At 42.4% G+C, this 12,208-nt stretch overlaps 1 protein-coding gene across 2 annotated transcripts in view; it reads left to right on the top strand.

Moving 5' to 3' along the window:
* The window catches only part of LOC144599597 (glypican-5-like), a 450,059-nt gene that overhangs the window by 180,426 nt on the left and 257,425 nt on the right, over nt 1–12,208 (top strand). The window contains exons 5-6 of one of the 2 annotated variants that reach the window (XM_078410665.1): nt 858–917; nt 5,165–5,290. In XM_078410665.1, coding sequence (XP_078266791.1) covers nt 858–917; nt 5,165–5,290 — 186 coding nt within the window. The remainder of the gene's footprint in view (nt 1–857; nt 918–5,164; nt 5,291–12,208) is intronic. The other variant, XM_078410666.1, reaches the window with a different exon arrangement.

The raw sequence follows: 12,208 nt of genomic DNA, 5'->3' as shown, positions 1-12,208 counted from the left end.
TAAGACCTGGGATTAGACCTTGTGTTCATTTCCCCCTGGATGGAGTAACACCTTTTTGTTCATTCATAATAATCATGAGATGACAGCCACCTCCAGAGCAACTTGTGTTTAATTCGAGTTTGAGACTGGGTTCGCACAACTGAGGTAGAAGAATGCTTTTGCTGCTTTCTGATAATGTTCCTACTTAGCATGTGCATGACAATTTATTTTTCGATACAAGTTCATTGTTTCACTTGTACTTTTTTTCTCTTTTACAATCTCCTCCTCCTTCCTTCTCTCTTGCTCTCTCTCTTACTCTCTGTCTTGCTGTCTCTCACTTTGTCTGGCTCCCTTTTGCTCTCTCTGTCTCTCTCTGTCTCTGTCTCTCTCTGTCTCTCTCTGTCTCTCTGCTCTCTTTCTTGCTCTCTCGCTCTCTATTTTGCTCTCTCTCTCTTGCTCTCTCTTATTTTCCCTCTCGCTCTTCCACTCATGCTCCCCACATTTCCCTCAATCCCTCTCTCTCTCCCCTCAATTGTTCTATCCCTTCTTATCCCCCTCACCCTCCCCTCTCTTTCTCTCCCTCTTCTTCTCCCCTCTCTTACTCCCCCTTTATCTTGCACTCCCTCTCACTCTTTTTCTCACCTTCTTTTGCCCTCTCCCACTCTCTATCCCTCTCCCACCTTCCTCCTTTCACACTGTTCCTCTCCCTTGCCCTCGACACCCCCCTCCCCCATCTTTCCCTGTCCTCTCCCGCTCTCCCTCTCTATCTGCGTCTCTCGTTCTTGCTCTCTGTCGCTCCCCGCCATCCTCCATCAACCTCGTGCCGAATCTCTCTGCTGGTGCTTTGACTGCTGCCTCTGACTTCCGGCTCTGTCCAGCTCGCTGCCTCTGAAAGAAGTAAAGACTGATAGGCCCAGGACAATGAAACAGAACACTAGGTAAGAGCTTGGAAGTCAACCTGTTTGTCGAATGTCAGAATTGCCAATTGTGCTTGAGCTGTGGTCAATATTTAGTAAAAATCATTTCCCGATGTCTCAATATGTAGGAAGGAACTGCAGATGCCGGGTTATGCCAAAGATGGCCCACAAAAAGCTGGAGTAACTCAGCGGATCAGGCAGCATCTCTGGTGAAAAAGGAAAAGTTGAAGTTTTGGGTCAAAGAAATGCCTCGATCCAAAATATCACCTATCCCTTTTCTCCAGAGATGCTGCCTGACCCGCTGAGTTACTCCAGCTTTTTGTGTCTCTCCTGGGGTCTCAGAATTGTCCGTGGCTTTCCGTTGGAGGAAGTCTGGCGAGTGCCTGTTCTCAGAATGAAAGGAGGATGCCCCTGGGGAGCACAGTGAAGGGAGCTGGAGGGGTAACAATATATACAAAAATATACATCAATGTTTAACATATGGAGCAGAGGAAACAGAGAAACGGATCAGCAAAGAAAGCTTGGGTACCCCTACATACTGTAGAACCTTACAGCCATTCAGCATCAGTGTTAGTGTCAATCACTCTCAAGCGAAGTAGAATACAGGCATTTTACTGCCAATGAAAACAAATTCAACGCCCAGTGACCACCTTTGAACTTGTTACCTTATAGAAGTCTCCAGACTGGGGAGAGCTATGGGACCAAACAGAAAGCTGGGGGAGACAGGAGCTCCCATTACATCCAATCAGAGGTTAGGAGAGGCTGCGTACCTACACATGGTGTGTAGGAAGGAACTGCAGATGCTGGTGTACACTGAAGATAGACTCAAAATAGTTGGAGTAACTCAGCGGGTCAGGCAGCATCCCTGGAGAAAAGGAATAGGTGACGTTTCAGGTCGAGACCCGAAACATCACCTATTCCTTTTCTCCAGAGATGCCGCCTGACCCGCTGAGTTACTCCAATATTTTGTATGCACCTTCACATGGAGCAGGTTCCAGCCCCAGTTGTGACCCACCATGCCTGCCAGGGTCCAGCCCTGAGCCTCTCATCACAGCACAGAGTGGCCACACTGTTCACTCCAGCCCGTCCATTGCCAGTCCTCACTGGCAGCCTCTCCACACCAAGCACTGGACAAATAGCCGTAGTAGCACTGATAGAGGGTGAGGTTCGTGCCAAGTTCCCAGCACAGCAACCCGGCAGCAGAATTTTGTTTTACAGTATCAGAAGGTAAGTACTTGTGAGTTCTTGGACTGGAGGACGGAGAGCATCATAATGAATCAGTACTCTTGGGTAGCTCCAGGTGGAATGAATGGCCAGTGGATTGCTGCTGGAGGTGGAACTTGATGAGATAGGGAGGGAAGGGATGGTGAAGTGTTGGAGGAGAGAGGATTGAGTAGAAAGAGCGAGAGGGAGTCGAAAAGAGAACGAAAAGAGTTGTCAATGGCCCCATGTGGAATTTAAGTACAAAACTGGACACCCCATGCTATCCATCATGAAACGTACATTTTGTTCTGTATATTTTGCCTATGAGTTTAAGCCCCAGTTTGTTTCTGAGCTGAATGAGACCTTACTTGTCTTGCGGTTGCCTGAGAGATGCCAGGATCCAGATATTGTCTGTGATCACCACTAGATTGCCACTAACCGTTGCATTAACTGACCAACCCACTCAGCTGGACTGGTCAGAATTCTCTGTGAAGTACAACAAGCCCAGCAACAAGAAGTAGCCTAGCAACATTCAGGCCCTATCGTTAAATATATAACCGGGAACCTTATCTTTCACATCCATTGCGCAATTTAATCTCCCGGTCAACATTCTGTTTAAGTCAAGACACAAGACACTGCAGTTGCTAAAATCTTGAGCAAATAACAAATTGCTGGAGAAACTCAGTGGTTCAGGGAGTATCTGCAGAAGGAAATGGGCCAATAAGTTTCAGATTGTGATGCTTCTTCAGACATCAGGCAAATGCTGCCTGACCCATTGAGTTCCAGCAGCAGTTTTTGTTTGCTTTTGTTTAAACCTCTCTGATTTCCACAGACAGTTAAAGAAACCTCCAGAATATTCACCCATGTTCATTGAATTTTGGGGCTCTGTGTCACAAGTGGTGCTTCCAGTATAGGGAAGTGTGTGGTTCTACAGACTGGGAATGAGCCTATAACCAACATCTACATATGTATCACTTCTATTCCCTATCACGCACACAGGTAATATTACATTAAGCTTTTTTAATACACTCATAAATGAAAGACAGTTTACATTACCAGGCATGTCTCGTACCAAAACTTATGCCCCGACGGTATTCATTTTACCCAAATAAGTCTCGGTGTGTCTGTTGTAAAAGGCAACAAAATGCACATTATCAGACTAATACCTGTATAGGCAAATAGTTTGTGGCACTTGAACTCACGCTGGTGGTTTAGAGGTGAGAATGGGCGAGTGAACCAAGGCTGATTTAAAACTGTACCATCAGTCCACCACAAATAAAAATGTCTTTTAATATTACACAATTCTAATAATTTGCAAAACTTTGACAACCAGTCTCTATGGTCTTTCATTGATGTGTGAGAACTGCGTAATTCGGATATTCATTTCATTGGAATCCAATATCATTGAAAATTGGACTGCACTAAGACAAAAGAAGTGCATTACTTATTCAAGTGTGGATCTAGATCCCGAGTCAAATACTATCAAACAATCCAAATCAAATACAATGAAGAAAGGTATACATAGGTTGGCTTCAGGCAAAGATACATTCACCATGTCTGTTAGTCCTACAATCATCTGAAATTACATCACCTTGTACTGAAGATCCTCTTTATTGATTTCCAAACCAGACAACCATGCCTGCCTCGACCTGTAAACTGATGCAAAGGTAACAGCCTCCATCTTAATTTAAGTACGACATTGGGCCATCTTTACCTCACAGACTGTTATTACTCAATAAATCACCAGCCTTGGTAAAGGTATCACAAAATGCTGGAGTAACTCAGCGGGTCAGGCAGCATCTCAGGAGAGAAGGAATGGGTGACGTTTCGGGTCGAGACCCTTCTTCAGACTGATGTCAGGGGAGGGGGCGGGAAAAAGATAGGATGTAGTTGGAAACAGGAAGACAGTGGGAGAACTGGGAAGGGGGATGGGGAAAGAAAGGGTCAGAGGAACTATCTGAAGTTAGAGAAATCAATCTTCATACCGCTGGGGTGTAAGCTGCCCAAGCGAAATATGAGATGCTGTTCCTCCAATTTGCAGTGGGCCTCACTATGACAATGGAGGAGGCCCATGACAGAAAGGTCAGACTGGGAGTGGGAGGGGGAGTTGAAGTGCTCAGCCACCAGGAGAACTGAGCCACTGGAACAAGGCTTTACCAGCCTTAGTAAAGATGCATTTACCCTAAAATATATTTTATATGTAGAAGGATATGGAGCACAAGAATGCAAAAGCACTCTTTATATGATGAGGGGTATAAAAATTAAGTAATCTGCAATTTGATTGGACACATTTTAATATTGAACATGTCTTTTCAAATTAAAATTTGAAATACTCAAATTCTACTTTCCTTGATAAATGAAATAAAAAATGCACATTTATTAAAATGTTCACCAATGTAACTCCACGTTTACTGGAGCGACTAGGCTTGTATACACTGGAAATTATAAGGATGAGAGGGGATCTTATCGAAACATATAAGATTATTAAGGGGTTGGACACGTTAGAGGCAGGAAACATGTTCCTAATGTTGGGGGAGTCCAGAACCAGGGGCCACAGTTTAAGAATAAGGGGTAGGCCATTTAGAATGGAGATGAGAAAAAACTTTTTCAGAGAGTTGTCAATCTGTGGAATTCTCTGCCTCAGAAGGCAGTGGAGGCCAATTCTCTAAATGCATTCAGAGAGAGCTAGATAGAGCTCTTAAGGATAACGGAGTCAGGGGGTATGGGGAGAAGGCAGGAACGGGGTACTGATTGAGAATGATCAGCCATGATCACATTGACTCGAATGGCTCGAAGGTCCAAATGGCCTACTCCTGCACCTATTGTCTATTGTTTATTGTCTATTGTTTAAGCAGAATAACTGAATGAAGCTTTTGAAAGAATGCAAAAGTAGTTTGAGGGATAACCAATCAAATATACTCCATATTGGTTTGCTATGGTTACACATTCCCCCCCCCCCCCCCTCCCCTTCCCCCCCCTCTACTCCCCCCCCCCCCCCCTGCAAGGGGTTGCTTTCGAGGTATTGGCTGTGAGCATTTTGTAAAGGTGGCTGCTTGCTTTGGCAGGGACTTCATGAACTACATCCGAAGGTACAGGACCTTCTACGCTTCTCTGGCAGAACAAATCTGTGAAGGTGACCTTCTCCCTCAAGATAGCTCAACCTGTTGGAGCGGAAAGAATGTGGTTGAAAGGTAAGCGACTGGCTGCAGTCACGTGCAAAGATGATGTGAATGATGGTCCTGGCTTGCATTGCCTGATGTAATTAGATGAGCGGATCAGGCCTTTTGTTGTGTATGTTTATGATGTGTTTTGTGGTAGTCGTTCATTGCACCTGCAACTTCCATATATCTGGTATGGTTTTGCAGGAATAATTCATGTTCTTTATTGGAGTTCAAGTTCAAGACGTAAGTGTGCAAAGACATCAGAAAGCAGGTATAGAAATTATAGCAATGAAAAAATCAGTAATGGGTTCATCTAGATATTCACTACAAATTTGAACTATTGTCATTTCCAACTACACTGTGTAAAGTTTCCACCACATTTTGGTATTTTTCTTTATTTGTGCACAACAAGGGTGGCACGGTGGCACAGCGGTAGATTTGCTGCCTTTCAGCGCTTACAGCGCCAGAGACCTGGGTTCGATCCTGACTATGGGTGTTGTCTGTACAGAGTTTGTATGTTCTCCCCGTGACTGAAGGGTTTTCTCTGAGATCTTCGGTTTCCTCCCACACTCCAAAGATGTACTAGTTTGTAGATTACTTGGCTTGGTATAAATTAAAATTGCCGCTAGTGTGTGTAGGATAGTGTTATTGTGCAGGGATCACTGGTCAAACGGTGGGCCGAAGGGCCTGTTTCCGCTCTGTATCTCTAAACTAAACTAAACTTAACTGAACTAAACTTAAAATACTCTTGTCTTATGACAAGAGTATTTTGAGTTGTGCACAAATAAAGGAAAATACCAAAATGTGGTGGAAACTTAGCACAGTACTGTTAGAAATGTCAACAGTTTGGCCTGTTTTGGTTTGTTTAAGGATTGTTACTGATCTCTGGTATTGAAGACATTGATAAGGGGAACCTGGTCAGTCATTGAGTAAGAATTGAGTGTCACAAATATCATAAGCTCCTGGTCATCAGTAACCTCTGAGCATTTGCAAGGTACACATGTTAAAAATGAGACGATTGTTTACACGGAATGGAGGGCAAACAAAGCACTGATCTTTTGTTTTAAATAATGCTATCTGAATGGAAGAGACTGGCATTGGTTGTTTCTGCAAACAGGAGCCTTTAGGCAGGTTGATCTAATATTCACCTTGTGTATGTTTATAATTCACTTTTTCACTCTTGGTGATTGTAGTGTTGAGAAATAATTCATTATGTGAACAACTTTATTGTGATAAGGTAAAATGTGCAGGTATTATTTAATAATAAGGTTGAAAATTAAATCAATATTTAATATTTATTTCATCTTATGTTGTATCTACTTTGTCAAAAATCCACATAAGTCAACATTGAGACAAACCATATGAAACAGGAGTCCTGACGAAATGTGTAAGAAGGAACTGCAGATGCTGGTTTACATCGAAGATAGACAGGAAATGCTGGAATAACTCAGTAGGTCAGGCAGCATCTCTGGAGAAAAGGAATAGGTGACGTTTTGTGTTTAGTCCTGATTAAATGATTGATTGAAAGGTTACAGCAGTCTGTTGTTTTTTAGAAAAGTATAATGCACTGTCTACAGAATGTAGCATCTTGAAGTAGAATTTCTTCCATTGATCTTGTTTTTCCCCTATAAACCTATCCCAGTCGAGAGAACAGGAAGGTAGGTTTTCATAATATGCTCTAAAGTTGACGTCTAGAAACATTGCGATTTTCTGTGCATATGTGGTTGGAAGTTTCTTGGACTAAAAGTTCTTCTGTCAAAGGTTTATGTTTAGGTTTAGGTGTGTTATTGTCATCTGTACCAAGGTTCAGTGAAAAGCTTTGTTTTGCAGGCTGTGCAATCAAATCAAATAATACTATTAATAGATATAATCAAGCCGACCTCGTACAATAAGTAGAACAAAGGAAAAGGTGCCGTGCAGAATATAGTTTTTAGCGTGTAATGCGTAAGCAGATCAAATATCTGTTTAGTGTGCTACATTGTATTTAAGGGCCTATGGTGCAAAATAATTCCTCTCTTCTGAAAAAAAAGACACAGGTAAGGAGTAAGGAGAAGATACAATTGAAGAGGTAACGAAGGAGGGTAGATTGTTTGGTTTTGAGGCCTGGGGTGCAAAAATTAGAGCTGGGGATTTTGGGCATGGGTCACTGGGATATGGCGTCACGGCAATGTTATCAAACACCTGAACAGGGGGTATAAGAAAATAACTGCAGATGCTGGTACAAATCAGTCTGAAGAAGGGTCTCGACCCGAAACGTCACCCATTCCTTCTCTCCTGAGATGCTGCCTGACCTGCTGAGTTACTCCAGCATTTTGTGAACAGGCGGTAGATCAATAACGTGTTTGGACCAGGCTCCAAGATGAGGAAGGTTTTGGGGTGACTAGAAGCACAAATATCTTGCAATGCATCCTTGACGTTAGTTGTGCCAAATTCATTTGACACCTGTAAACAACAGAGACCGCTTACACCAAAACAGGATGATTAAGGGTTAATCCGCAGAGAGGCTTGGGTGGGACAGAGCACAAAGGAAAGTACTTAAAAGAGGACTTACCCAAAAAAAACCAATGGACATCTTGGACTTCATAGAAGCGAGTGAAAGGTAGAGAACAATTAGACATTGACTCCTGGTGGTACAAGTTCTTCCTGGCTGGTGTCAATTTGTAACTTATGTATCAATCTTTTTGATAAAATTTTTAAATCTAGCATCCGGATGTGAGCAGCAGTTCAATTTTATCCTTAATGAACATTGTTAATGCAGATTATCTACCCATTATCATATCTTAGTTCCTGAGACCTTGCTGGAGGGCTGAGGCCTTGAAACGTATCACGCAGACGGATTTTTTTTCTCTTCACTTCCTTTGTTTCAATGTTTTTCTTTGTTTCTCACTTTCTCTCTTTCGTTTCTATTCCAAATGTGCCAGCTTCATGGAGTTTGCCACTGCACATTATATTTTGGTCACAAAACCTGCACTTCATTATAAAACCAAACATTTCTGAAGATTGAATAAAGTGATTTTTTGAAGAAAAAAATAAGTAGCAGCAAGTAAATGACAGAAATCAAATCCGAAAATGGGTTGGCACCATGAACGTCCCCTGCTCCACAGTTTTGTAATAGGCCAGTCAAACCTGCTGTGCAATGCTGGTGTCCATGCCGTTAAATAACATTAATTCAAGATTAGCCAGTCTCTCATGGAGTCCTTTTGTAAATTGCTGAATTTATCTTCTGGAGTTTCCCAAAACCATTGAAAAGTTAAATAATCTAATTGCCTCGGGTCAACCTTTTATTCAATCAAAGAAAATTGTAACAAACGGGTATCGCCCTACGTCGAGTTCCAGCAAGGATTGGCACAAGTAGGAATGGTATGTGGGCTATGAAACATTGGGAGTATGAATGGAGCCATTCGTAGCATCCTTTGAATTGACTGATGTATCAGTATATAAAAACGCATGCTTGGCAATTAAACAAAATCAATACATAGTTGCAATGTGGAGATAAAGGAAGAGGAACAAATAAAGATGTGGATCTCCATATTTGAGCCTTCACAGAAGGAAACACGTTCTTCACTCATACTTTTCCTATTATTTGGACAGCATGTGCCTTGCGCACCTGCTTAGTTTCTCGGTTTCTTGGTTTCTTAGTTTCTTTAATCTACCTCGAAACTTCGATGAGGAAGTGGACTGACAGTGTTGCCCAACAAAGAGAATGGGAAGGTCGCAGATATGCATCTCATGTCAATAAGGATGAGGAAGCAAGGGTAGTCCATTTGGCCCTTCAACCATACTATCTATCTCGACAGCTATGTCCCATAATTCCTTCCCTCGCCAATGGTTCATGAATCATTATCTTGAATGCCTGAGATGAATATGTTTTACTGCAGATGTATAGATTGTTGGAGAGACAACATTTGGAGTATTCTGGACATATTTACCAAGTACCCACAGGTTCCAACTTCCCATCCTCCACCCTCGGCAAACGTCAGCTCATGCAGGTTTTTGTGCTGTATCTTAAATTGATCAGGTTCCAGTCACCAAGCACCCACAGCTTGCTGACTAAATTGCATCTTAGACCCCCAACTGCCTCATATTATATTTTTGATCCAAGACAGCTTTGGTACTGACATTCTTATTAAGGGCCTCGCTCCAAGAGTTCAAAGATTGTAATCAATGCCAAATTTTGAGGAATTTGTTGTATCCTCTCTGGGGAAATTGCAGTGAGTTTGGTAGAAAGAAAACATTTTTACCCATTAGTCATTAACCTTGAAGGTGTCATTTCAACCTCCTACATCAGAGAAAAAAAATGAAGACTGCATTTCCCCAACTCCTTTGCATTCCCTGACTGCTTCCATCAGTCACTTAAGCCCTGAACTTCAGAATCCACTCCCTATATGTTCCCAAAGTCCCTCGTAAATATCGGCCCTGCCATAATGTAGCCTGCCTCCATGCTATTTAAATACAGTTTGTTCAGCTATGGTTGTTGTACGGCAATCAATATCGAGGATCATCAGTGTGACAGTGAAACTGCATGACACCTAAAATATGGTCATTCCTCCCAAGGACTCTACTCCAACGAAGAGGCATAAAAATGCTCACCATGGAATGTGGCCCTTCGGTCACTGAGCCTGTGCTGACCCATGAAGCGGCATTTAAACTAATCCTACGCTAATCCCATTTTATTCTCTCTACAGTCCCATTAACTCCCCCCAGATTCTACCTCTCACTGTACACCAAAAAGAATTTACAGCGGACCATCAACCTATGGGATGTGGGAGGAAACTGGAGCATCTGGAGAAAGCCCACGCAATCTCAGAGAGAATGTGCAAACTCCACATACACAGAGCACCAGATGCCAGGATTGAACCTGGGCCTCTGGAGCTGAGAAGTGGCAGCTCTACTAGCTGCATCACTGTGCCACCCTTCGAATGTTTCCAACAGCACCAACAATTAAGGCATTTGTTTTCCCCCACCCCGCACCCGAATAACTAGACTAACATTTGTCGAAATACAATATTTTAACTCATTAATCATTGAGAATTGGCCTGCGATCCTTTTGCTAAATGGAAGCTAATTCTGAAAGTTTGCCGACAGGCATTAGAAGAGACGTCCATTGTCTATTGGGGAGAAGGTGAAGTCTGAGAATGTTAAATGGGAAAGGAATGTTTTTCTTTGTTGTTTATACTAAAGTCTGTCTGTCCCATGTGAATCAGAGCTTCGGTTCTGACACTGCAAAAATTAAATCAAATGCAAAGTAAACAATGCCTTCATTTCATCTGCACTGTGGGAAAATCAAAGATGAGAGGCTTTTTGGTTAGAAAAAGGAGAATTTGCCCTGAACCCTTTAGGACTGTAATTAAAGCAAATAGTTCTGTGGTAACATAATCCCCTCACCAATGAACGTGAAAGTAAACTGGTCTGATTATTTTAAATCTTCCATTACTTGTTTCTACGCAGGAAAATGTTCGCCATTTTTTGACCCTTCGTTATTCCTCTTTGAGTGGCTCAGTTATAACCACCCGAAACCGTGAAGCTCCCTCACCAAATCCCTGCATCTTGGTGTCGAACGCCCCATCCCATAAAGTTGTCAGAGTACCTCCCTTCGTTAGCCTGCCTTCTTTTGGGAGCTCAGCTTATCTTCCCACTGCTTTTCCCCTGTTTCAATTTTACAAAGCACCTTGAAATGTTTCCTAAACAACCTGCTGCGGTGATCCTGGTTTTCCCATTTCAAACTGAAACTATTTGCCTAATAATCACTTCCTGCTGTTCAGAAGTTGATCCCCGGCAGATTAAATTATTTGTTAATTGCCAAGTTGAATTCGATACGTGTTGGGTGTCAGAGTTTTATTAAGCCCAATGTGAAGTGATTACCCAAGCAGTATATATGAAACAACACCTATCTATGTTCTCCAGAGATGCTGCCTGACCCGCCGAGATATTCCAGCGTTTTGTCTTTTCTAGTTATCAGCTGTTCTTCAGATTTAGATATCTTTTAAGTACATTACACCAGAGTAAAAAAGGTCCAAATGCCCCTGTTTATTTGTTGGCTCCTTTTGAGCTCTCTTTTGTCACATGATCTCCTGCAGTATATCCCTTCAGTAATTTTCCTCCATGCCTCAACTTGTCTTTCATCGAGCTACTTTGAACTGTAAAGACACTTCCTGCCTTATACATCCTGCAAAGCCAGGAGGAGCAGGCATGATTCTCCCCAAGACCTGAACCATCCAGAGGGAAATGCTTCACTGTTTCTTCAGTGTTACTAGGTCTTGGAACTTACTGCCAACTGGCTCTGTGAGAGTGTAGTCAGCAGCTGACTGCTGGCACTGCCTGTCATCACTTCATGGACAATAATGGATGGCCATTCAATGCCAACCTTGCAAGCAACTTACAAAAAGGAATAAAATCAACCACGTCAAGACCGACCCAATTGAACCAATGACCTGCCCTCCATATTTCAGAATTCGTTCTTGTTTCAAGATCACTTCTTTATTTTGAATGTGCATAATTAATCACCCGTTTAATATAGAAACACAAGTATTTGCAGATGTTGGAATCTTCAGCAAAAAAATAAACTGCTGGAGACAGTGGGTCAGGCAGCATCTGTGGAGGGAAATGGATGGACCCATTTCAGGTGCGGACCCTTCTTTAGACTGATAGAGTAGAGAGCCAAAAACTGTGAGTGAGGAATGAGGAAAAGAGGCACGAAATGGCAATTGTTTTGTGGATTAAGGTCAGGAGGGGTTGATTAAATATTTCCTTGAGCCCCTCTATCTTAGGTTACTTCTTTGTAAGGTCTTGTCTGCCCATTTCTAATGTTGAATCGGGTCTGCTTCTCACACTCTGTGCAACATATATGAGCTGACCAGTGCAACAGTTAATACATCCAACTGCAATTGTTGGTTCCATTCAGATGTGTCTTGTCCAAAATTATAATTTTATAGTTTAGTTTAGAGATGC

Source organism: Rhinoraja longicauda, chromosome 13 (genome assembly GCF_053455715.1).
Source record: "Rhinoraja longicauda isolate Sanriku21f chromosome 13, sRhiLon1.1, whole genome shotgun sequence".
NCBI lineage: Eukaryota > Metazoa > Chordata > Chondrichthyes > Rajiformes > Arhynchobatidae > Rhinoraja > Rhinoraja longicauda.
The sequence above is the reverse complement of the archived record's forward strand: the minus strand, read 5'-3'. Positions and strand labels throughout refer to the sequence as shown.